The following is a 27,833-nucleotide window of genomic DNA, read 5'->3' on the forward strand; positions in this document are numbered from 1 at the left end:
TTTTCATAGCCTGGAAAATGACTGCACACACCAGCACAGGAAGCAGCAGCAGGTAAGGATCTAAGCAGATGCTATCAGACTGTGTCCCCTGTGTGAGACCATGATTAAAAAACAAACATGTTATGGTACTCTACTGTGCATCTGGTGCTTGGCTGTTAATTGAGGAGCAAGATGCTCTTCCAAAATGATGATGCACATTATCAGATGCAAACCCAGTTTTCCTTATTAAGGAAAAGGAAATAAAAGAAATACATAAGTTAATTAGTTTCTAGAAGTAGTCTACTCTACTTTTACACAATAATAAAATGTGCTTTAATTTCTAATTTGTTTCCAAATGGTAATAAGGCAAGTAGTTGACTGTTGGCTTTACTATCAGATTTGATAGATCAAAACCAAAGTGCATGCTATATCCTTCAACCAACTTAGAAACAGTCCTAAGTGTGTCCAAGGTAAATTCCTTATCTCCATCATTTTTTCTTCCTATTGATGAGCTGTTCTATCTGCAAGGGTGCTAAGCTTCAATAGAAGTTATATTTGTACAATGTCCCACTAGCTTGGCAATGTGTTGTTCAGAGGGAAAGCAGCACATTTTTTGAAGGTGATGTAGTATTTGGTGACCATACTGTTTGGTAAAATATCTATATTAATGATTTTTTTAATAATTGTAATTGCTTTTTCAGCCTCCTTTCAGGATTTCTGAATAATACTATCCATTCTATGGAGTACACTTCCACCTTCAGATTTCTGGATATCACATAATGTGGTTGCCCAGTATCTGTTAGAACATACAGAAAACCATGTAATAGCAATAATTTTAAACATGGCATTAGGCCATAAATCTTGCCATTCTATTATAAGACATTTTTGCTGAAGGCATATGGCCTGCATTGCCGAGCATGAGCAGCATGGCATTATGTTTCCAAGGAAACCCAACAGTCTACAGTAGTGAGGTTGCAGTGAGTAACTTGACTTCTAATGGTGGTCTTAAGTTTTGTGGTTTTAAACCACAAAATGGAAAGCTTGGTGTCCTTATCCTTGGAATTTAGTTGACATTTTTGGGAGGCCAGCAGTTCCTGTATAGTGTAAGTCTACAGAGAGGGTGTAAGGCCATTTGCATGCAAAGATCTTAGCAGTCCTCAAATGCCTGTAGTGCAGAGTTGTGAATGGGATTTACAGAAAGTCACCACCTTTAACACTAACATTTCATTATCACATTCACCTAGATTTATTGAACAACAACTTCACTTGTTAGCAAGCATTATATTTGATCTATTTAGCTGCAATCAAAAAATTTTCTCATTAAATATTACATTATTAAGGTGTACCTAAATGGCGATTGAATGTACTTAAACTGCACGTGAACTCAAAAACTGAAAATGTACTCCCTTATAGGCAACTTGAACTGTTAATTATTCCTGAAAAGTATAAATAAATCTACCATTTTGCTTGGCTTTACCCAGAACATAACAGTGTCAATCCTGCACCCCTAGCCTTCTAGCTATCTATCTGTAGTGTGATATCATCTAAGGCAGGGGTGCCCAACAGGTGGATCGTGATCTACCGGTAGATCGCAAAGGCAACACGAGTAGATCGCAGAGTCCTGGCTTTCAAAATAAACTCTATCGCGGACAGGAATTATTAAGTCCAAGTTTTTATTGTTGGTAGATCATTTCGACTTGGTCATTTTAGAAGTAGCTTGCAAGCCAAAGAAATGTGGGCACCCCTGATCTTAGGCAATTCTGCCTCCAAATGCTTGAGTGGTATTTGGTGATGATACTACTGCGCTGCTTACGGTTTGCCTTGCTGGAGAGAAAGCTGTGACTGTGAACATGTACTGCAATTATATCCCTGGGTATGCTCTGATGATTAACAGAGGAATAATCGAGTAGATCAATATTCTGTAGATCTGTGTCATCCGCACCCCTTCTACTACTTGATTATTCCTCTGTTAATCATAGATCACTGGTCCTCAGAGATTAGGAAACAAAGTCCTGCCTTTAGCAGGATCTCAACTTTTATGCAACCCTTAAATTATGAAACACAAAACCACAAAATACAGATTTTTTGATTTCTTAATTTGTACAGCATTTAAGCACATTTTCTTCCAAACAGGTCCTCCTTAACTGAATTCCGCCATTGATACACATCAATCAGTTGATTTACGTTAACCTGATCACACAAATATCTACAGCAACAACAAAAACAGAATAAGTTTCCTTTAAGTGCTTGATACTACAGCAAATATTGAACTCATTTTCACTAATGAATATTAACTGATTAAACAACTTAAGCATTTACGGTAATAACAACAGGATAAACAATTATCTATGATTATGCCATCCTATTCTTGATATTCCTAGTGCGAATGTCATCTGTGTCGTCTGTTTCGATAATGGAGCTCCCATAGCATATTTGCAAGTGCAATCTAAAAATAAATAGCATAAAAACCCAGCCAATCTGTCAATAATAAAGGCGTTCTGCAATTATCAGCACCTGCATTATGATGCAATAGGATTAAATTACGGAGGGGCCCTGGCAGAACCCCCACTGACAACAATTAGCATAAAAAAATCCTACAATTTGTAGCTGTGGGAGGGAATTATCAAAGGTTAACAGACTAAATATAACTATCGTTTTGTCCATAAAATCAATGCGCTTTGTTACTAAATCTGCATTCTGTAATTTAACTGATAATAGTATTATGAAATCTGGAAGGGATCCACCTTGAGAAGATGGGCTTGTTTGCATTGTTTATTAGAAATGATTTGATCTTAAGTGAAAATTAAGTACAATTTAAGTATCACATGTCAACAAAAGGAGTTTGTACTGTTAAATGAAGAGTACATTTGCAATTATCTGAGCACAAAACAACATGAATGGAAGAAACAATAACAACATAGATTTTCTTTTTACAGTTACTGTAATAATGACTGTCAGCATTTATACTGCCGCCCTACAGAAAATATGTATATCCATTCATCAGTTACAAAAAAAATAAAACAATCTTTTAATTCAAATATATTTTCGTTACAAAATTATGAAAAGTATGTTACATTTAGTTAGTATAAATAAAGCTTTAAAAACATGTTAGCATTGGTTGATATCATTATGGATGGCTCATAAAATGTTCTTTACATTACATTTTTTCAGCATAATAAACCATTCCCCTTAACAAACCAATATTTTTAAAGTGAATTAGTTCCCAGACTATTAATATTAAGATATTTGTATACCCTGCAGTGGAGCTTAAAAACAAACCATCAATGACCATTGTAGATGCTTTTAGAGCCATTTCAAAATTGGAGGTTGACCACAGCGTTCTTCTACAGGCTCAACTGCGCTACTAACCACTCCCATTCAACTGAATGAAAGCAGTTGGAAACCATTTTATACAAGCGGCAGTGTTGGATCATGGCCCAATTTCTGGAAGCGATAGGGCTTCTGTCCACATGGCTGCTTTTCTTCTTCTGGAGGAAGAACCACACTGCTCAATTGCATGACAATACAGTTGTAAAACACTGTGGCTGATACTAGAAACTGCATAGTAGTTGAATGGTGTCTAGTAATGCCTAACTAAGTGTTGTTGACTAGAAGTTTAAAAGGGGCCTACATTTGAAGTTATTTATTCCCAAAGATCACAGCAAATATTTCAGATTTGGGTTTTAAGTGGTTTCTAACAGCTTAGAAACACATGTTGGTTGTTTATATTGGGGTCTAGCAGGCTTCCAAGAAATAAGGAATTAGGATCTATGTAGTTTCTATGTATCCCCAGCACATATGCTGAGGCTGTGCAAAGTTAAAGGGGATTTTAGGTGCAGATTAGTTCCTGACATATTCTGTACTCCCATTGACTGCTAGGACTTTATAGACTCTCTGCTCCAAGTCATCACTTCTTGTTGTAGCGTTAAGTTGAGCTGACTTGGTGCTGGTGTCTATTTTGTTTACTGTTGCTGACCCTGTGGTTGTATGCTGCCTGGACTCACCTTGTGCCAGTGACCCCAACTCTGCTATGTCTTTATCAATGGATACCTCGTCTGGTGCACTGATTACCTGTGTATGCCCTCTGGCTATGTATTTTAGACTTGCCTCTGCTGGAATTCTTTGTACTGTGTTATTTGTGAGCTCCTGGTCAGTCTTTCCCCAGACGGCATCCCTTGTGTGCAAGTCCTGGGGCCAACCCTGGTTTATCTAGCCTCCCAAGGCTGAGCATTGGACTTACTATAGGTGAACTGCACGGTGTAGATTGGGGGACTGGCGTCTGGTGAGCACTGTTGCTGGACCAGGGACTTACAATAGCAATACATGACCGCACATTGCTCATTAGTGCCATTGTTAAGGTTTGTTTAAAGTGCCCATACCAATGCCAACCTAACGCATAGAGAGGTTTGTGTTAACACAACACAATAATAGGAATAAGACCTTATTAGGGTTTTTCTCTTCAAATCAACAATCCAAATTACATCATTTTTGAAAATAAACAAAGAAAATAAATAAAATCTACAAATACTAATCAAAACAGAACAAACAGTATTGATTTTTAATTTGAGAATTAAACGATTTTGTAATTGTCATTAAAGCGATCTGCCATAAATTATTGCTTATATTATTTTTAATTTAGTCTAATAAGTAATTAAAAGTTGCAAATAAAATGACAGTAGATGTGCATAATTTCAGGAGAAAATAATTGCATAAAATTAGGTTTCTTTACAAGTTACACAGCTTGCAGTATTAGACATATTATGGTATGTGTAAAAAATATAATTAGTTATTTTCATTATAATAATCTTGCCTTAATTTTTCTAACTTGCATGGGGTTCATACTTTTTTTTATAGCAGTTACAAAGAATATGGACTCATTTGCATCAAACTCTACCCACAATGCAAGTATAAAAGGGTCATGTACCTATTAGTATAATTTCACTGAATGGACAACGCACCAACATGAAATCTATAAAATTAAAAAAAGAACAGATTATCTCCATGCAAGTTATTTGCTTGGTAGAAATCATCCTCAGGACAAGGCAAGACTGATAACCACTTGTGTACATGTGCAGGACTTCAAAATTTATAACGCCCTGGCCCTCTGCATAGCACTACATGGAGGAACCTGCTGAGACTTCTTCACACACACCAAGTATTGTGGTACGTGTTGTTCATTATCATGATCCTTGACCTGATGCAAAACTCTATGGTGGTAAAAAGATCCAGGCCACAATTCTGATTCTGGGAAAACCCCTGTATGGGAACTCTGAACTCCACTGAAATGGCTGCCCTGCGAAATGAGGGACACCCAGCAAACTCTCTTCGAAAGTACATCCAACCTGTGGTATATCTCATAATTATTCTGAAATTCCAAATCACCTTTATCCCCCAAGGAAGCTTTGCAAAACATGTCAGGAAAATAGGATCAACTTCAGAAAGAATCTAGCCATGTTCCTGATATCTTTTTTACATGAACTCATATAGTACTTGTTGTTGTATGTTATATACACTATTAGAGAGTTGTTTTCTAATAAATATATATACAGTATATGTATTTAAGGTTTGTATTTTAGTAACAACCTTAAAAACCCCATTCATCCATCAGTCCTAAAACAGCTATATGGGTCTCTTGTCTTTGCTTTTGTTTATTATTTATGGCCTAGCAAGGGCAAGAAGACAAGAATCGCATGGCAATAATGATGAGGAGAGCCCAGACTTTGCATCGTTGGAGCGCAAATTCTAAGAGATAATTCTGCCCAACATGCAAATATCTACAGCATACTTGCACATTATGGAAAGATCTATGGGGACCTGCTGTGGCATAGTTCTACTTTAAAGACTTCTGCATTCCATTGCACCATTCTTTATAATTTGATTCTAAAGTTTAGTGGCACATACAACTTTCTGTAGACCAAGAACAATATCTTTAACTTGTTGAAGCTGAAAGAGAGCATTTTTCTATGTTCAAATTACATATTGTAAAGTCCTCACTTTGATTAATGATGCATTGTGTATTTTTCTTTTTTTTAGGGAGGCTGTATGGACGGTATGCCACCCAAAATCCAGGATAAATACTGTGACATCGACCCCTCTTGTCTAAGAAGCTTGCCACCATTAATCATCCCAAACCTCATGAGAATAATTCAATTACAGGAATTAGTTGCCAACTATCTAAGGACATCAGAGGAGACTTAACACTTTGTCTTGTCCCAGGGCCTAAATAAATACAAAAGGAATAGTTGTACTTTTTCCGGCATCTGCCAAAAGAAAATGAAATATTTTACATAAACCACCAACACATTGAACACAGTTGGTATAAGAGGGTAAAAGATAAAGTACTGAAACATTTTATTAAAGCAGTACTCTAGCCTACTGGGAATGTTGGAAAGGTTTACAGAAATCACTAAAAAACTACCAGATACACTTTCATCAGTGAACCTGGGTGCTGGATCATGTAGCTTCACCGATGAAAGGTTATTTTCTCTAGCCTTGGAGAGCTTTAATAAATAAGGCCCAATGTACTATGTTTCAATTGCCAAACCAGAGCAGTTAATATGTAGACAGAGAAATGTGTCTGTACCAAATCTTTACATGAAATTAGGTTGCATGACAACGTAGCTTACACAGACAAAATCAAGAGAAGCTCCTATTACATCAATCAAAGGATCTCACTTTTATTTTCAGTTCAGAAAGCAAAGGCAAAGGAGGAGCAGTGGACTGACACAGGTCAGGGATAAAATTGGTTCAATTGTGTTTGACTATTCCAAATATAAAGGTTGTTTGTCCATGTTAGTTTTATTTTTTTTTAACTGGATTAAAGCCTGAATTAAAATTATTTCAAACCAAATGTGTACAGACCATCCTGTTTCCCTCCAACACTCTTATACACAACCTTGGTCTGCCCAACAGATGAAATTAAACTCTGCTGCTTCATGTTTATGGCAAAGGCTGCTACTCTGCCTTTTAGTGTTCAGAGTCCAAATGGCTAATTGCCAGGCTCCAATGATGTTACGTTGGAGATATGATAGAGAACAAATATTAACCAACAAATATGGTCAGTATTTGTATTATATCTATTATATCTATTCAGGGACTGCAGCAAGCACTGGGGAGGTGGGTAGAAGTAGGGGTATATAAGGGCACCAGTGCATTTCTACACAGAAAATGTGTTTCTTTGTGTTTTTTATATTAAGTTTATATTGCCATGATATATTGTACAGCCATTGTCTTAAAAATCCCATCCATCCACAAAAGTTAATTATTAGGTCACAATAGGTAGGTTGTCTTCTTCTGGCTATGAATGAGGTTCAAGAGGAATCTCCTGGTTTTGACTGATTGGTTATATGTGTTGTTGGTGTATAAGCAGTATGTGTGCCTGCTTACTAGCCATTGTGCCACACCTTGGCAGCTTTCAAAATTTCAAACTGGGAAGGTACCCTCCACATAAGATGCACACACAAAAGTAAAAATGCAAATGTGTACTCAGGACATTGTGTGGAATAGCCCAACTGTATTAAGGTAATCAGCAAAAACACTGCAAAGACCTTCCAAGTGTAGGTAGGAAGCAGAAACAGACAAACAATATGCAGCTTCTGGAGTTCAGTGTGAAGTAGATGCAGTTTGGAAATAACATCAGCTTCTGCATGTGTGCCAATGCTACCATTATTAGGCCAAGACTCGGGGCTGTAGGGGAAGAAGAGGAAGAAAGGTTTTTGGGGCCCAAACCTAGCCATTACACATCAGTAGAGTAAGTATTTGGAGATCAATGTTGTCTTCAGTGATACATATGTTGGTGATAAAACTACTTGAAAAACCAAAGCCAAAACATAAGCCCAATCACTGCACATCAACCACGGCAGCATTGAGATTTTTATTGGAGTTTGTCTATTAGCCATACAAAAAGTAAGAATTTAACAAGATTGGCCAGCCACAGACTATAACAGGATTGACCTCAATGTTAGAGTATGCAAAATTGTAAAACAAGATTCACCAAACCCTTACCAAAACAAACCTGGGCAGATTTACCCATCACTAATCACCAAGACATATACAGAAAGTAAATCAACCCAGTGGGGACAATAATAAGGAGTTTTTTCTTACTAAAACTAACCAAAAATTGCCTTTTTATACACTCTTAAAAAACAAAACTATGAGTTATTTTGGAGAAAGGTTCTCAAATATCTAATGATGGGGAGATTAACTCTTGATGCCAATACCTGGTGTGCTGCCTGGGTTAAACTATGCCGATTTACCTTTTACAGCAAGCTGAGACCCTTGTAATACACTTCAATTCCAAAGTTCTATAGATCAACCAGGAATGGACAGATGTTGAACATACTGACACAGTCATTAAAACTTCATAATGACATCAGGAGTAGTCATATAGGAGAGAAACTTTGAAGAAATCAGGACATTTGATCCTACTATGAACCATTTGTTTAGCATCAGTTCCACCTCATGGTTTCTAAGAAACCCACTGTCACTTACTAAACCATAACTCAATACTTAAGGTACAGCTTGAAGAAGTTAGGAGGGAGCGGGGACAACGAAGCTAATGAGCACATTAAAATTTGTAAGGGGTTCAGGACAGGGGACATTCCACAGCACTATCACCAGATAGGCAGAACATTGTTTTGAAACCAGCTTTGTTGGAAAAAATAAACTTGCATTTCAATGATTTCCGCCATGGTACTTTTTTGTAACATGTTTAGTCTGATGGCCTGCATCCTTTAACCCACTTCTGTCTTGGACCAACCCTAGCCTTGCTGTGCAGAAATTTGAAAAGTATGATACCAGGTCAAATTCAGGCTCTGCTTAACCTTAAAAAAAATAATGATGCGTTCTGGATTACAGAGCTGCAATATTGTATGTTTTTCATACCTGTATACAGTTTGGCTTTTTTGTTGAATATTTATGTGTGAATACACTCGTAGCCACACTGCCATAATGCTTGCAGTAGCGGTAGCACACACTTTGCCCCAAAAAAGGATACTCTGACTTGTCTGCAATTTATATAGTGAGAAGGTATTGATTAGCATAATACCAGAACCCTTCTGAGGACTGGTGTTGTAGCAGTGTGTTCCTATATGATTTATTGTTTAACAAAAGTTGAACTACGTTTTCTCACACTTGCTCCATACCGAGTTTGGTGCTCTTTCCTAACCACTTTTAGAATTATCTAGCACTCCATAGAGTTTCTCTTGTTATAGTTCAAATTTAGAGGAATTTACTGAAGAAAATGAAGATTTTGGCCATAGGTTTATATTGATCTAGCCAGGTACAAATGAAAACAATGTGAAATATTTAGGCACATGACCTGTTGCCCCTAAATCACTCAAAGTGAAAATTTTCCAAGGTATGCCAAAGTGTACCCCATAGTCAAAAGAAGTCTTCTATTTTTAATCATAGAATACTACCTGCAAAATCACATGGTTTATATTTCACAATAAAGTCAACGAAGGTAATGGGACAACAATTCAAACACCATGACCATCACTTTTTATCATAATCAGTCTTGTCTTTTGAATGTTCTTGTTCAAACCCAAGCTGCATTGTATGTACCTGATCTGCAAGAAAAAAATCTGTGGTGTTTCCAGCCATATATATCATTACAAAAACTGCGGACAGTCTTTCAGCTGCTTTACCTACTAAATGGTAACGCTCTCTGCTTTAAAAAATATATAGATGACCTAGCATCTCCAAAACAATTCAGAGGGAACATTTTGGCTGTATTTTCACAAGTTTGGATTTAGAAGGGTCATTTCTAAATACTTACAGTAAATGTCTTCATAATCCTTGCATTCCACAGATCTGGGCTGTCTTGGAGCCAAGTGCTAGAATGCTGGTTCCAGCATATGGCTCCAATTTTATGAAGACTCTGTGTGACAGTGATTGAGAGTTTCTAAAGCCCTGGCAGTAGAAGGAAGAAAAGGGACAGAGCAGCAGCACAGGATACAGACTTCCGAGCAAAGGTTTTTTTTTCATGACATTAATGTTTATACTTCTCCCATTGAGCAGTCTTTTTGTCCCACACCTCCTGCTAGGCATCACTGTCTGTTCGGAAACCCCTGCTAGGTACTCCCCCATGCCAAATTGGGCATTATTGTTCACCCCAACCTCAGTTGGGCACTATTGTTCTTCCCAAACCCCTGCTAGAGACTATTGTTTTTCCAGTCCTCCATTAGAAACCATTACTCCTGCCCACACCAGCTGGGCACCATTGTTTTCCTCACCCGTCCTTAATACTACTGTCATCGGTAGTTCTGTAGTGATGTATCAGTCAATGGATAGAACCACAGTGCCCAATGGGAGGTCAACCTATCCAGTACACTAAAATGTGTTGGATAGCAACTATTTTCTTAGTTTGCAGGAAAATGAAGGTGTTATATACATCCCATAAAAAGGGTAACCATTACAAAAAGGAAACCCTTTTTGTACAACAGCAAGAAACAAGAGGTATCTCTCATCTTAGCTGCAAAGTAGGATAGGAAGGTAGCTGCAAAGTAAGATAGGGAAGGTGCCTAAGAAGTAACATAAATATATCACATTTTTCTTCACATGCAAAGTGTCTCTCTACCCTTTCCAACGTGTAAAAAGCAAGTCATGGGTGAAACAGAAATATTAACCTACAAAGCAAATCTCATTTTTTCCCAGAAATCACAGATGGTAAAACTACACAATTTGCTGATATTATCCCTTGGTGGGGAAAATGAGTGTCTGTAAACTTCCATCTGTATTACTGCCATGGAATGGAATATTTCGGGCACATGAAAATATTTTCTGAATGAGATTCTGCAGGTGTCGACATTTCAGATAAATATAATGTATAATAATCACTCAAGCCCCTTTGTATGTGGAATCTGCAATAGTATCATGTGAATGCCACTGTCAGTGCTTGGTACAAAATTCCTTAGGTGTTTGCTGGCAACAATTATTCACAGTATGACTGGGACCTGCAGCAGCTCTATAGCACTGGATGCTTAGCTATTCCCAACTTGTAATTCAAAGCTGTGAGTCAGTCTGTGAGTAGGTAGGTCTCGCTGTGACTCAGACAAAATGTCTGGCGTGGAGGAGGCATAGCAAATGAGGGAGCTGTTCAAGGAGTATATTTAAGCAATGAAAAGAATGTATTTCTGGAAAACAGTGCCCCACAATGAACGCTTGTGATATTTCCTGATGTATTAAGGCTGAACGCCAGGAAAACAGAAAAACATACTGTTTAAATATAAAATATAGGCTGATACAAAAGACACAAAATAATGCTGTAAAGGTTCTGTACTAAGGCAAAGATCATTAAATATATTTTTTAAATTCCAAGCAGTGCCTTGCAGGTAGAACTGAGCTGTACGGCAGGATGTTTGCATCTCAGGACAGAAGATCATTTTGGCATATATTTGTAGTTGTGTTCAGCTTTGTTTAGCCTTCCCAACCAGAAACCACAGCTCAGGGACTTTACTTTGTACTGCTACAGTTAGGCGAGACAGCTTTACCTGGTGGGTAATTGGACAAAAAAAGAGAGGCCTTGCATTGGTGAGCAGTGTTGTTTCTTACTTTAAAACTATGCACGCTTTTGAAAGAAAAAGCTATAGAAAACCTAGGATCATGCACACTACAGAATGATTTGACTGTGCAAAGCAGTAGTATGCTGATTGACTCAGAGTATTACTTCTGTCTCTCAGTTTGAGAGTTTGAGGCTCATGTTTATAGGATTACAACAGAATAAGGCTAAAGCTATGGCCAACTTGTATACTGGATACACTAGTTGTAAATAAAAGTGTATTTCATAATAAATGGTGATTTATATTTTCCTATTATTAAATTAAAGTTTATCAGCTCACTAATGCTGCATTTTTGGGATGTTTTGAAGATAGTTGGCAGAGGTATAGAATAATGCAAGTCAAAAAGTATGCTAGAGGTCAGATGGCTCAGTGCACACTTTAAACTTAAGTCATGCAGGGTCAAACTATCTGCTTTGGTTGCCATTTTCTGACACTTCTCCCAGCTGTCTCGCCCACTAAAAAGCAAATACTCTGCAGCACAATAAAAATAAATTCATCTTTTTCTTTAATAACCCCCAATTTTAATATACAGGGGATGCATCCCAGCCTAGCCAGTGAAGATGGTCAAAAATTACTTCCAGGACAAGAAGACAAAAGAAGATGGCAGCATCCTGTTACAGAACAAACACAGGTAAAACCTGGATTAGTTTTAAAATACTCCCCTAGTAGTTTTCTTTAGTGTGTGGCAATACCTCTATTTACCAGCTGGTGGCAGTGCAGCAAATATTGTAATTAGAGCTCATGGCACCAAACAAAATGGGAAGGTGCAAAAACACTGAAATGTTCAGTGCTACAACACAGAAGCATTACAATTAAGGAGTTCAGTCCACAGAATACATTCCTCTTGTGTCAATTTTATATGCTTAATGATCTGCACGTTGGCAGGAATTGACCCATGATCATCGCTTTATACATGATTTGTAAATGTAAACGTCTTTAATAATTCCCTGTGTGCTTCAAATAAACAAATTAAAATCAACCCACAGCACCATCAGTTCCTAGGAATATTTGGTCAGGGCAATTAAAATGTTTGCTTTTTCTCCCCAGAAACAAATATGTTTGTTTTCAATTTCAGCTGGTGATATATAATTCATATATACACCTCTGCTCTGTGTTACTGGCAGAAAACTCCAGGGATTTCAACTATTATTCATTCTACCAGAAGTTCAAGTGCTAATATACCTAGGGGATGGGGTACTTTGAATCATAATATTGAGATTTACTTTTTCATGCAATCTGCTAAATAAATAATACATTAAACACATTAGAGCACCGGAGCCGGTTCCTAGCACACAGCTAGGATGCCATTACCTTTTAAAGATCTCTGAATCGTCTTTTTGAATGGAAGTGTCCCAGTTGCAGAAAAAAATGACATGGCAACATATAAAAAATAAATGCTATATATAATGGAAACAGCCACACAACCCACAAAACAAAATCCATCACATTTTAGAAAAACTACAACTCTTACTCTTAGTATGTGAATGTTTTTTATTCCATTGTTATTTTAAGATACACATCTGTCAAAAATGAGAACTAAAACTTAAGGCAGAACCAAAGTTTGAAAAAATGCTTTGGAGGAAATGTTTTTCGCAAGAAGAGAAATAGTGTATATCAGATTATCCACACCAAAATATATACAAAATGTTTTTGCTTTCTGCCAATCCCAAAATATGTTCACAAGGATAAAGAAGAGGATTTACCTGATGAACTTTACTTTTTATTATATCTGGTTTTGAGCATAATGTAATTTATTACTTTGTCATGATATGTTACAAACTAGTATTTTGCTAACTCTCTATCTCCCTGAGGAAGCCATACAACAAAACGGGTCGGCCATGAGACGACTTTCTTCTCAATTATTCACTTTAAGGTCATTACAAAGGACAAGAAACTTTGCATTTGGAGTAACATAAATTAAATATCTGGTTAATAAGGGATTTTTCACTGTAAGGTCTGTGAAAATGTAGAAATCACTCCCACTCCCAAGTTGCGTAGATTGCTTTAAGAAAAAGCTAGATGATTTTTAGAAGCACAGAATATAACTGGGTATTAAGACTTTAAAGTAAAGATACCAGAGACTGTTGATCCGGGGAACATCCGATTGTCTCATGGAATCAGGAAGGATTTTTTTTTCCCCTGTTGGAGCGAATTGTACCAGGGGTTTTTGCCTTCCTCTTGATCAACATTGTCTATAGGGTTTTATATCCGGGATACGTTTATTTCCCTATTGGTTGAACTTGATGGACATATGTCTTTTTTCAACTAAACTGACTATATGAATATATGACCATATACCTGATATTTTCACAACCCACTTGCTTGTTTAGTTGAATTCTGGTAATATTATGGCTGGTATTTAGGTGTAGTACTCTGTTTGCCTAATAAATAGGCAAAGTTCATTATTTTTTGCCACTAAAGCCCCTCTATGTATATCTGCTTCTTTATCCTTTTCCTAGAAGAGGCTTTTTAAAGATTGGTGCAGGAGCTAGATTTTGATTGCTGGAAATGGTCATTTGTGGTCTTAGGTGCAAATCTAGCATCATTGTCGGTGTCCCACGATGTTGTTTAGCTATCTGCCATGACAGGTCACTAAATGAAGGACCACTATTATGGACTGTTGTAGTCCTCACAACAGGGTGCTCCCCTTTCCACTCTTTATAGAGCAGACCATGCTGCTAACTTACTGCTGTATCCACAGCGATCGTTTCTAAAACGTTCACACAAAATGATTACTAATGGCCATTTAGTGATGTGTGACAAACAACATTGCGAGATACCTGTACCAAATTTATATTTTCACCCAGGACTATCAAAAACTATCATCTTCAATTATGAAAATCTAGCATTTGTACTGATCTGTTGTAGTATGCATATATGCCATGCTTTGTTTGAAATTCCCACAACATTGCCATGGTCATGGTCAGCATAACTCTCCTGCAGGCCACAACCTATATGGTTCAAACCAAAGAGTGATAACAAAAAAACTCAGCATGAAGATGTCATTAACTCACCATTTTGTCCTGCAGGGAGATCTTCCGCAGCCTCAGAGTGGAGATCACTTTCATCCATTGACAGGTGGGCAGTAGATGATTCCTCTCCAAGCTTGGTAGATACAGTATTATGGTCGTCCTGCATGAACTTCTCATGGGTCATACATGACAAAGGATAGTTCACACATTCATAGCCGCTACAAACACAAACAACTGTTATGTAACATTTATGTATCTTAAAAAAAACAATAAAAGAACTAGAATGCATTTTTAAAACAGGAAAAATCAGAAACTTGAAAATTGGTCCCTTCGGACCTCATGTATACAATTTTTGAAAGAAAAGCTGTCCAGCCTACAGATCCAATGAATATTCACAATACACTAATGTGGTCTCATGTAACCTTCACTGCTTTGTAAGTTTCAGAAACTCAGTGAGAAACATGTTCTACAACCTACTGGGACCTAAACCTGAACTTCAGGCAAATATTGAAAAGAAATATCAATTTATACAGTAAAATTATTAAGTATTCTATATGAAATAATGAAATATTTTGTGGAAAAATAGAAATATAATCTGTTTTCACATTAACCTTCTGTAATTCCCCTACACTGTAGGAGGGTTAATACTACAAAGGTCGTACAAAAATTATTTGGACTGAGCCTGGTATTCTGTATGCATAGACAAATGAATATACATTAAGGTCACCTGACACAGCTGGTGACCTTAATGAGTTAATCTTTGGAAATATTGGGTTTGTCTGATCTGAGAGATACCTGCCTTACTGCTTTCTGCTAACCTCTGTGGCCCACTTGGTGTGGGTCTGTTTCAGGAGTTTTGCCCCTGAAAAAGTGGACGGGTTCCAAAAAACAGGTCAAGGATACAGCATTGAAATTAATATACTCAATGAGTGTTGTAATGTATTTTAATTTTTTTAATATTTTGTAAATTTTTAGAAAATTAAAGAATTATGTTTATTGTTATATTAGTGTCAAACTGATTGCCTTTAAAGTCCCAGTATTTTCTGCAAATTCACATATAATAATAAAATATATTGCAGCATAAACATGTTGACTAAAGAAATAAAGTTGACTATATAAAAGAACATGACCCCACAACTGTTCAATCAGCATATTGGGGGTGAAAACTTAAACCAGGCTCTGCTGCTGCTCAATGGAGAATACAGATCTAAATGGAGAGTTTATGGATCCGATGCTTTAATGAAATTTGTTCAAATGGGAAGTTAAATTAGAATGTCAGAAGTATCGGGCATTGCTGGGGAAAGCTGGGGGTGTATACTTGATACTTATGATAATATAATAGAATACAGATCTAAAAGGACACTTGATGGCCCTGACCCTAAATTAAGTTTGTTCAAATAGGAAGTTGGATTAGAATCCCGGAAGAACTATGGACTGGTGAGGTAGCAGTCACCTGTGCTTAAGGTTCTGCAAAAACACTATGGATAAAAATCAAAGAAGGAATGAAATACCACACCAAAAATAAAAAATGTAAATCTTATTCCATATTCCTGTTGGACATGTGCCCAACAAAAGGACAACTTGAACCAGGGGCCTGAGTGTATAAAATGATGGTATATTCATGCATGCTCATGACTGCAGCATATGGCTAAAACCTGATGTTATTAAACCTGCCTAGATTTCATCAAAGGAGAAGATTGGTAGCCAAAAAAACAAAATTGAATGACAGTGATAATACAGTAAGGAGAATTATGGTAGCAAAACCCACAGCAGAAGTTAATATACACCTTGATGTCCTTGATTTCACAAAAATAATGCAGATGGTATGGTTACAGAAGCTTTAGCTAAATGGGCACCAACAATTTTGCTCATTTTGGAAGTCTGACAAGTCACCCATTTTATTTATCACTTATTTTAACCCCTGGGAAACATGTATAACACTGAAGATCAGCCCAGGCAGCACAGTTCAAGAAAGACAACACAACTAAAAAAAAGTCCTACAATACTGGTGTTCACATTATTATGTCCACCCCAGTACATCAAGGTACTTACAACGGAGTTTGAAATGGCTTTTCTTCAAAATCTTCAATTAATTCCAGAATGTTTGTACTTGGCAGTTGAGCAGGTGATGTGTATTTTATTCCAGCCCTTATTCTTAAAACACGCCCATTTTCCTCTGTTAAATCAGAAAAAAAATATTTTAAAAATACATTTATGTGGAAAAACCCAATAACACATCCCATAACCCAATTAATGGCTGTATGGCTTGACGCACCCGCATGTCAGTAAATGCTTATTATGAGAGCCACCCATTGGGAAGTAAGGCACATCCATTACGTGATGTTCCTGTACAGAACACCAGACACAGCATACATAATTAATAGACAAATGGCGAGGGACCTAAAGAACTTGGCACAGGACTCAGAAAATGTGGCTTTGAGAGGTTAGTGGTTTATTTTTAGGGTTGGTTTAATGTTTAAGTGAAGGTTAAGGGGTCTGTTTATAAATGTCACACAATTTTTATCCATGATTCACATATTTTTAACTCAAACGGAATCCAAATATGTAAATCCTGGATAGTAAATGAGATAATCATATGTATCTATATATATAAATATTATATTTTATGTTTTCCTGTGCTTTAGCATGAAATGAAGGACAACCAGATGAACGTGTTTCTGTATTACTTACGTCTTGTGTTAATGATTTATCTTCATATGTGGCCACTGCCCCATCAGAAAGACCCAAGGGTTCCAATTAATGGTCCCATGGAATTCTAAAGTGGTACAAGCCACATTAGGATTTATTTTAGTCCTGTCCCACTGGGTATACATTAAAAAACCCTATCTGACCATTTCCAAGTCAAACAGAGTCGAAAATAATCAACAAGCCACTATAATTCATCACTTGGTAGAGCTACTTACACTTTAATGATTTTTGTTCTTATATTCTTACGTAATGCAAAACTGATGTGTTTAGTCACCTTGACAAAATTAGAAATGTGTTCTTCTTTCCAAAAAGGGCTTAAAACCAAAAAGTCTATAGATTATTCTTGCATAGGATGTCTGAGGGTCTGTAGTAGGAATTAGTGTGTATGACAGGAACAATATTAATAAGGCACCACCATATCTAACTTTTAAGGAACCTTATACAATAAAAATAAGTGATCATGGAAATTGAATTATGCTTTCCCTTTATTGTACCAATCTAACAAAGGTGATCTTTTACATGACTAAATTGAATTAGCTGCCCCATCAATAATTGTGTACATTTTTAAACCATATTTTCTAAAATTTTAATAGATTTAGTAAATAAAAATCATGCTATACTGTGTATACCTTTAAAATTATAACCACATTGTGGCAAGATCCATCGACCTTGCCACTACTGTCATCATATTTGAAAACCTGTGCAAGAACTATGCTTAGATATCCAACAGTCTATTAGAAATCTATTTTCTCTTTCTGCCGCTGCATTGTATGGTTCCTGCATTCTTCCATCAACTGGAATTGTATATCTCAGGGTTATTTATGTATGGGTGGCTGTAGCTAGCTGTTTTCTTTAAGCACCAAAGATGAGTTAGCTTTTGCCATCTCAAAATAGCATTGGAGCACAAATTTTGGTAGAGTCCGTGAAACATATTTAAAGGCAGTTTATTTATAGCTGGGTTTTGTACAGCCAGAGGAAGTGGTAGTAAAACTCTATTTATGTCGAATCAGAAACGCAAGTCCTGATGTAATTCTCCTTCCAGTTGCCATTGTAAAACAGGTGCAGGAACCAAAATAGTATGTCTCAGAGACAGCATTGTATTTTTGGTCTTTCCTGGGGCACCTTAGAATTTTGGTAGAGTCCGAGGCACCTTAGAATATAATGCATTTAGAATATTTTAGGATATTGTAAATGTAATAAATGCACTCATTTTTTGAATAGAGCCGCTTTGCAGAGCCTGAAATCATGTAGAGAGCCAGTATTCACAGGTGTACTAGGAGATGTACATGTGCGAGATGAGACCGTCAGATGATCCAGCCAGGGGAACACTGTGAGATCTCTCTACAATATTAAGTGCCATTTAAGGATAGCAGATTTCCTGTTCTGTTGAAACTAATGGGAATAAAGGAAGTAACACCTTTCTACTTTTTTACAATAAATCCAGCAGAGGGACTGATGTGAAGAGTATATTGTATATGCAGCTTTATTTTTGGACTTGGAATCCAGTGTAAATTGAGTGTTCATAGTCTGAACATAAAATGACTTTCAAAGTGTTTTGTTTCACAGACAAAACCTGATGGGAAAAACTTAGGAAGCTTAGAAAGCATTAGTGTGAGAAAAACTGCACAGGGGTAATGGTGATTGATGTATTACCACATTAGAGGGGTAATGATGATTGGGGGTTGTATTACCCCTGTATTGATTTTAATTCTTACCATCTCTTTGCTGCCCATTCGCTCTAAACACCATAAGAGCAATGCCCTGTGTAGGATCTCCCTTTCTTCTACTCCTCCACAGGAGTAGAAGAAAGAGAGTAGAACTCATTTACTTTCTTTTCCCTGCCACCCCATTCACCAATGGAAGCAAAACACTGTGTAAGAATTCCCCCTTGCTTCTCCGTCACTCTATTTACTGTATAAGATCTCCCATCCCCTGACATTTCTACTGCCCCTTTCACCAATAGGAGCACAGTCCCGTGTTAGAGCTTACACACAATTAGAGTTTATATTGAGCATAGAATTATTTCTCTCTACCCCAACATGACAGCCATATGACATAAAAAGAAGGGGAGTGAGTATGATGCAGTCATAATACACTTGGACCTGGTAGTCAAATTAACAATCAAACCCTTGGTAATGTGATTAGTAGGGGAGAAAGATTAGAGCATACAGGATACCTTGAAAGTACTTAGATTAGGTTTGTTAGGAATATCTTATATGTTCAAGGGACAAGTGATTAAAGCAGGAACTACAGCCCTGCATTTGAAAACCACAAATAGGCAGGATTTTATTGCAGAAGGTACAGGAGATCTCTCTTCTGCAAAAAAAACATACTTATCTGCCTGGAATGGAATGATCCAGGATTGGATGAAATGGATAGGAAATCCATTCCAGGGTTGCTGGATCACCCAGCTTCACTGATTATTATTATTATTACACAGTATTTATATAGCGCCATCATATTACACAGCGCTGTACAAAGTCCATAGTCGTGTCACTAACTGTCCCTCAAAGGAGCTCACAATCTAATGTCCCTACTATAGTCATATGTCATTAATGTAGTCTAAGGTCAATTTTTAGGGGGAAGCCAATTAACCTAACTGCATGTTTTTGGGATGTGGGAGGAAACCGGAGTACCCGGAGGGATTCAAACCTAGGACCTAGTGCTGCAAAGGACAGAGTGCTAACCCCTGAACTACCGTGCTGCTGCCCCTGTTGAAAGTGTATTCTCTCCAGCCTAGGAGAGCTTTAATAAATCAGACCTAAAGAACCGGTTGGATGTCAGGTTTTTAATTCAAAAGATTAGTTCTACCTTAAGCTCCTTAAATGGTGGATTTTTTTTTTGTTTTTTAAATGTGTTTCCTAATGTGTAGCTACATAAGAAAAAACACAAAAGGATAATGCCTTCCAGGGTGAAAAAGAACAGTACAATGCAGACCAACCAAAAGCACTTTGGGCAGACAGAAAATGTGTAGCACTGTACAGATCTTGCAGCTGCCTTTAACAACACAAGGAAAGCTTTGAATAGACCTTAACATCAAATACATGAAAAAAAAAATGGATCCAACCTATTATCAACATAACCTTTACAGTGTGCACATATGCACAGGTTAGGGTATATAGGCAATAAATATCGGGCTTGGTGGCACTATAAGTATAGCCGGATAAGGGACTAATGTGGCTCTTCCACACACTTATAGCAGGAATACAGAGAAGAATTCTGCTCGCTTTGCTCTCTGTAGCTATTTGATTCATGCAAAATAAGTGAGACCTCAAAGTGAACCTGGGAGCAGTGTATACCCAATATGTGACCTCTGGTACACTGGGCATTGCATTTGAAACTTGCACCTATGTAAAGGCTGGAGCACCTTGTATCCAGCCTTTACTTCATATTTTTTTCCTTATATATATTATCATACAGCCAATACCATGAAGAATTTTTTATGCACTTAAGCTGTGCACCTAAAGTGCTAAGCATAAATAGGCCTTTAAATTTAAAATCTGAAAGGCACTGAAAGGACAGGGCAAGGTTAAGAATTATGAAAAAAAAGTAAGTAACACATAATGGGCAAAATAAAACATGGCTCCACAAATGCTACAGCTAGAAAATGTGAAAAAGGTGAAGTTAGCTTTCAGTTTGTTATAAAAATGATTCCTTGTGAGAGTTTATGTACGATTTATAGAGCCAAGAAAGCCACGCATCCAAGTGAAGATTTAAAAGGTGACAAATATTTGTATCCGTCCAGCAGAGCAAGGCAAGGCAAGAGCGCACAAAGGAAAGCACCAAACGCATCTCAAAGATGCATAATGAAAATGCATTCTGACTCTCCTCTCTAATCTCTGTTTATAAATAACCTTGTGAAATTCAAAGAAAAAGCCTGGATTTTTTGCATTTGATTTTCATGCTTCGGCCCTCATTTTAAATCTTACTTAGCTGCTCGAGGAAAACCTTGACTGAATAAGAATGCTTTTAAGAAGGTGAGGAGGATGAAGTTCTTGCTGTGCAGAGAAAAATGTCAATTTACCATATGTGAAATTTAACATTTTCACTACTGGATCTGGAACCCTGCTGCTGTGATCAACACATCCATTAGGAAACAAGAATGCACTTATATCAAATTATACATTTTTCTTGTAAATGACCATCTATGTTTTCTACTGCATGTCCTACATTGGATACAAACATATTTTGACAGTTTGACTTTAATGCTAAACTCCAGGCAAGCAGCAGTTGAAATACAGGTTTAGCTGCTAAAATAACTGTAATGCTGTTCAATACTGTGATCTTGATGTGATCTATCTAAACACATTCAACTAAAGTTTTTGGAAACCATCAAAGGGTATATGCTGCGTGGCCAAAATTAGTCCTTAAGTTTGTGGTGACAGTGTTATGGTCTGGTCAGGTCTGGGTTCGGCAATATTTTGTGCCCCACAAATGAGGTCAGCTGACTTCCGCAATATACTGAATAAACGGGTTTTTCCAGTTGTTTAATTTTTCTTCCCTGATGGTATGGACATATTCCAAGATGACAATGCCAGGATTCATTGGGCTCAGATTGTGAAAGAATGGTTCAGGAAACGTGACATATCATTGTCACACATCAGAACCCAGACCTCAGCCCCATTAAGAATCTTTGGGATGTACTGGGGAAGACTTAACACAGCAGTCCAACTCTCCCATCATCTGCCATCATTATTACAAGATCTTGGAAAAAAAAATACTTCAACTCTGGATAGGAAAAAATGTTGTGACATTGTATAGGCTTATCAAAGATTTTTTTCAATGCTGGAACTTTTAGATATGTGTGGGGGGGGGGGTTTACTTAGGTAACATTTCTTTGGGACACAGACACGTAGAAAAACTTTATGATACCACAGCAAATGCATGCCATAATCAAAGCTAAATTAAATATTAGCGTGTGATTTTTCTTTTTGGACAGGCAGAATACATGTTATAAAAATGAAGCAAGACAAGAAAATATTCTACAAGAATATTAGATTTCTAAACCACAACATTCTTTTACACTGAATTAAAACTTTCTATTTTATCCAACCCATTCTTATACAATCTCATCCAACAAATACATTTAATCCTACCCCGCACATATTTTAAGTTTTCTATCCAACTCCATCTAAACGTATAATCAGTTTTTATGCCAACCTCTTTAAACTGATTGGCACAAGTAATGGTAATGCTAAAGCATGGAAACATTTGCAAATTATTCCTATATTTGTACATAATATGTGGCTCACCCCCAACCCAGATGTGGTACCACCCTGCAACTTTAGCTTTATTGGAGCAACATCTCCATAAAAACCCACGGACCAGGCGGAGAATGCTCCGGCATCTACCGTAGATCTAATGTGGCGTAAAGCTCCTTCAGGTAGACAAAGATGTGCAGAGGGTGATAACTGATGAAATTAAGAGTGGTTCTAAAACTAAAATAAATTGTGAACAATCAGCTGGAGGACACAGGCAAAGTCTCCTCTGCAATAAAACAAACTTACATGTCAGGTCACAATCTTTTCTGCAATGTACACTGAGATGCGCATGTGCAGCTTAGTGTATGATCCTAAAATAGCTGGGTTCCAGGAATGAATGGACTCCTTTGCACATGTGCATAAGATACGTTTTTCCTGCCTGGCCAATCAAGGTGGCTGAAGATCCGAAATCCGGAAGAGGACCGGGTGAAGATAACATTACTGGTAAAGGAGCGATGAGAGGTGAATTTACCTAATCACGGACAGGCAGAAGTGCAACATTTTGCACAAACCACATCAAATTTTGACATTTCAATCTAACTACACTGATCACTATCTCATGGCACACACACCAGCCCATTGCTTCTCCTATATACTCCAACCCTTGTGGTACGTACCTGAACAGCTAGATTGCCAGTCTGGGTCTTTAAAAATTCAGTGTACAGGCATTGTGCAGAAGCAGGCAATTTATGGGCATTTACAAAGCAAAATTCGATTTTGGCACTGCTATTAACATTTATTGTGCAGTATTTCTTGTACAGCTGTATGTCTTTAAAATGGAACTCAAGAGTTAACTGAACTGGTAAGCTCTTTCTTAACACACACTGTATGAGAAAAATATTAAGCCTGGATATGTGGCTTTTGTTTGTAAGCTGGATCTGATCATTCTTTGTAAGCATCTAGAATTCAATGCCATTGTAGCCATAACCAAGGACAGCTGTGACAAGGATTCCCATCTACAAGTATTCCAAGGACAAATCTTGTCTATAAAAGACGGCGTTCACTTTTCACAGATAGTTCTAAATGAATTAGCTAGGGTCAATCATATCATGTCTACGGAAGGTATATTGCTGCATTACAGGCTTGTCAATCGTAGCCTGCACCCTGCTCTATAACACCAGCTATTTCTTAGTTTCTCATTTATGTGAAGCAATGTTTATTTTCAATACTTCTTTGTTCATTTATATCAGCCTTGAAAAGAGACATCATAGTAGTGAAATAACTTGCGATCAAGGTAAGGAAGATGGTTACATGATAGGCACAGCCACCGGCTCTTTACATACATGTTTTAAAGCACACCTGTCAGCTACAGCAAAATATATTGATTGGTGTGATTTGCATGAAAATCTGTTGCTGGTGGGCTCCATTGGAGCCCCAGAAACATGAGTACTGAAGAATGCTGATCTAATTATTTTCTAGAATTGATGCTAAAGATTATTCACAGGGCATTCGGTAAAGCATTGTAAAATCTCAATCTATTAAGAGGTATCCCTCACTGCTTTGTGAAAATGTGCTAATAAAGGAGGAATATTGAAATACCAAACAGATTTTCAGACTAATCAGCACTGCATGATTTGCATGTACTTCCTAATTTTACCTGTAACCTATGGTAACTGGTTTGCTTTAAAGTCAGACTAAAGTCAAAATATCTCCCTGTTCCTACAGTTTTGCCACACTGAGAACAATGAGAACATAATCCTTTTTAAAAAATAATTGCCTGCGGGGGTCAAACTTAAATTTCTCGATGTTAAGCTTCCCAGAAGCATGCAGGATTTGAATACGGACTGTAAGGAGAATGTTTTTTAACAAGAGAAGATAATTCTAAGAAGCTTCTAACTGCAGTGAAAACAAGCCAGGAAAGCTGTTGTAACAGACAAAATGACAATGAAAATACTTGAAATGGCTTTATTTCTCACATGTACAGCTCTCACTTTAAAGAGGATAAGATCTAGCTATGCGATACAGCTTCTCCCAGCACTAAAATTATTGAGTATAGTTAGACTCCTCTTGTTGTATGGTTTTTGTTGTTAGCCACCCCCTATTTAAATTTGGAAGATATGAAGTTATACATACATCTGACATACGCACAACCCCTGGATACGAATGGGGCTTCCCTGCTCCCTGCAGGGCAGAGGCTTGATTGGGGGGACGGGGCAGTTTGCATGACTTGTAGACAAAATACTTTGCTGTTCTGCAAACTCTTGTAACTCTTTAATGATCAGAACACACTCAGCAGTTGTTTATTTTTGCATATCAAAGCACAGCTTGCTCCAGAATTTATTGACTACCTGTACATTTATAGAGCCATGGTAACCTGCTCCCATTAATAACCATGGGGTTTGGGTAATCAAACTAGACAGAAGAAATACTAACTGCATTGTAGAGTAAACGTTTTTTATCACATCAATAAACTATCGTCTGGTAGCCCAACACGTTTCCCCTACTGCCTTCTTTAGGGGATATAGACATATGACAGTTGGTTATAAATGTACTACTGTATGTAAATCACATGTAATACCTAAATACAATTTTTTTTATGAAAAAGCCTCTTAAAACCCCTGGTCTTCTTTGTATAACTTCATTTCTCCCAGCACTAATGTACAGTGCAATATTGTTCTTTAAACAGGGCTGCCAGCAGTAGGGGGACAAGGAGTTCTTCTGTACCAGGCCCGATAAAAAGAGTTTGATTTTTTTCAATGCTGGAAATTTTGGATATGTGGAGGGGGGGGTTACTTAGGTAACATTTCTTTGGGACAAAGACACGTAGAAAAACTTTATGGGCAGTGGGGATCTGGGAGACAGTTTTATTGTGTGCTATTTCAGAATGTAATCCCAAAAAGGTCTCATTTTATTAAATTTACAGATATAAAATGATAGGTGAACAAATTTTGTTCTAAGTGATCATCAATATATAGGTAGGAGGAAAGGAGCTTGTAAAATCTTTAAATGTAAACATGTATCAAGTATCATTGTTTTTTGGCCCCAAGGGAGTTAATATGCAAAATTGTCATCAATAACACGTGCTTCCTTCTTTGGGTTTCAAACTAGCAGACAGCGATTCATTGACAAAGAAAAGACAACATGTATGTCTAAGGTTTCTAAAGTTTGTCATCAATAATTCAGATGAAGTATGAACTGTCAGTGCTGTATACTAGACAGCCATTTAGGTGGATTTATTAGGCTTGCTGTAAGTTAACATTTTAGGGTATATTTGAAACTTGATTTCTCATCTCTTATGAAAAATTAACTACATTCTGCTGCCCAGACTCTCTGGTATCTATAAGGCCTTGGGTCAAATGCCAGTGCTTAACCATATGTAATTTCCCAATGTATCACTGTAGTCTTTACCTATACACAAGCCTCAGCTCAGCCCGGGGGGGATAGTTGTGCCGTCCCAGCACTCAGTTGCCCCCAGGATAAAGGTACACAAGGAATTGCTTTTGGGGGTACAAAGATTTGGCAAATAACCATTAAAAGGCAAAGGCTACAGTGCTCAACCCAGAAATTTTTTCAAGCCGGGTGGGAAGAAATTTTAGGTGGGTGGCAGCCCCTGTATTGTGAACAAACTCTTTGGTAACCACCCAAACACATCTGGGTGGGTGCTGAAAAGTGCTGGGTGGTGCGCCAAGCTAAAAGTGCCTGGGGAGAACCCTGGGCTATATTCTAAGTCCAAATCATTAGGTGATAGCAGCTCAGAAAACAAGGAAAAGGTCATGCATGGAAAAGCCACAAGCCAGGTGAGGTATTCAAAGGGTAGAGAAGTCTCAAGGTCAGAATACAGGAACAGCTCAGTTCAGGAGGCAGAGGGCAGGTTAGACAAAGTATCAAACACTAAAGCACCCACAGCAGGACAGGAACTGAATGCAATCACAGGCAATGAGCATCAGGTCTGAGCCTGACTAAATACTAAGATGTGATGTGCCATAAAAAATTAGCAAGTGGGGTTGATCAATGTCTATACCTCCCAGTTTCCAGTGCACTGACAAAACAGCCAGAAGCAAGGAAAAGACAGCTACCTGCTGGAGGACTATAGGTTCCCCTTTGTATATTAATCCCCTTGCTGGCGCATGCCTGTGTGGCTCCTGTCTGTTGCTAGGTGTCCCCATGGGATTGAGTGAGAGAGGGGGAAAAGTACTGACAGTATCAATGTGATCTATATTTGAGAAAGCACAACTTACTCTCCCCTATCTATGTCCTCCTCACAGAAATAGCCTATTCTCCTCATCCTTTTCTGTTGCATGCAGTGCCTCATCCCTCTCCACTGCGTGCAGTGCATCATCCCTCTCCACTGCGTGCAGTGCCTGATCCCTCTCCACTGCGTGCAGTGCCTCATCCCTCTCCACTGCGTGCAGTGCCTCATCCCTCTCCACTGCGTGCAGTGCCTCATCCCTCTCCACTGTGTGCGGTGCCTCATCCCACTCCACTGTGTGTGGTGCCTCAGGCCTGTTATGCATAGTGCTTGTGCCTTTCTGTTATACAAAGCTTTATGATTCCACATTATATGCACATAGTTCCGCATGCCACTGTAATACAGTGTACATTTACAGGAGACGTAAAATTACCAATACACACCTATAGGCATTATTGGGCCCCACAAATATATAAATACTGCCAACAGCACCCTAAAATAAACATTTTGTATCAATTTCTCCCTTGTTTCTATCACTGATGTAATCATCCAATTTGGTAATTCCAAGAAGTTATCCAGGGTTACTAGGAGATATTAAGGATCCCAATCGGAGGCAAAGAATACAGTTTTCAGCTTATGAACAAAGTAATTCTCAGCTGGGTTCTCATTTACCGCAGCTGACCCACCATTTGTCTCTATTCATTTATCTCTAGCCTACACTGAAGGATCACAGAAAACATTACTGTCGCTTGTCATTTTAGAACTCCATGTACAGTATTTGGATTTCCCAAATTCCATTGCACTGAGGACAATGTGCAGGTGGATAATGTACATTTATCAACTGTATCTGAAACCTCTCAAGGGCCTAATATGGAGGGCCAGGCATATTCTCCATGGTAATCTACAATTACATGAAATGTATACTACTACATGAGCCATTCAATATGTGGAAAATTAAACAACTTAAGTGCACGCTGAGAAAATTAAGACTTTGCCTCTTTTTAATTTCTTCTCTTTAATAAAGTGGATGTGAAGATTATTAATGATGTGTGAAGACAATGTGAAGAATGTTAAATGTTGATATCAATTGTCAGATCTGAAACACAATCGAGCATGCCGGCATTTATGACACTAAAGTTATAGTGTAGGTTTTACATTTTACAGCGCTCTATTATCCACTCAAAGAAAAATGTCGTAAATGAAAGTAATGTGGAATTTTAAA

General features: G+C 37.7%; 1 protein-coding gene across 2 annotated transcripts in view; it reads right to left on the minus strand.

Annotated features, from left to right (window-relative positions):
* MORN1 (MORN repeat containing 1) overlaps window positions 1–27,833 on the minus strand; it is a 182,908-nt gene that overhangs the window by 96,206 nt on the left and 58,869 nt on the right. For both annotated transcript variants that reach the window (XM_072425997.1, XM_072425996.1), the window contains exons 9-10: window positions 16,565–16,688; window positions 14,555–14,730 (exon numbers count right to left, since the gene is read on the minus strand). In XM_072425997.1, the coding sequence (XP_072282098.1) occupies window positions 14,555–14,730; window positions 16,565–16,688 (300 nt within the window). The remainder of the gene's footprint in view (window positions 1–14,554; window positions 14,731–16,564; window positions 16,689–27,833) is intronic.

Source organism: Pyxicephalus adspersus, chromosome 11 (assembly GCF_032062135.1).
Source record: "Pyxicephalus adspersus chromosome 11, UCB_Pads_2.0, whole genome shotgun sequence".
NCBI classification, from domain to species: Eukaryota; Metazoa; Chordata; class Amphibia; order Anura; family Pyxicephalidae; genus Pyxicephalus; species Pyxicephalus adspersus.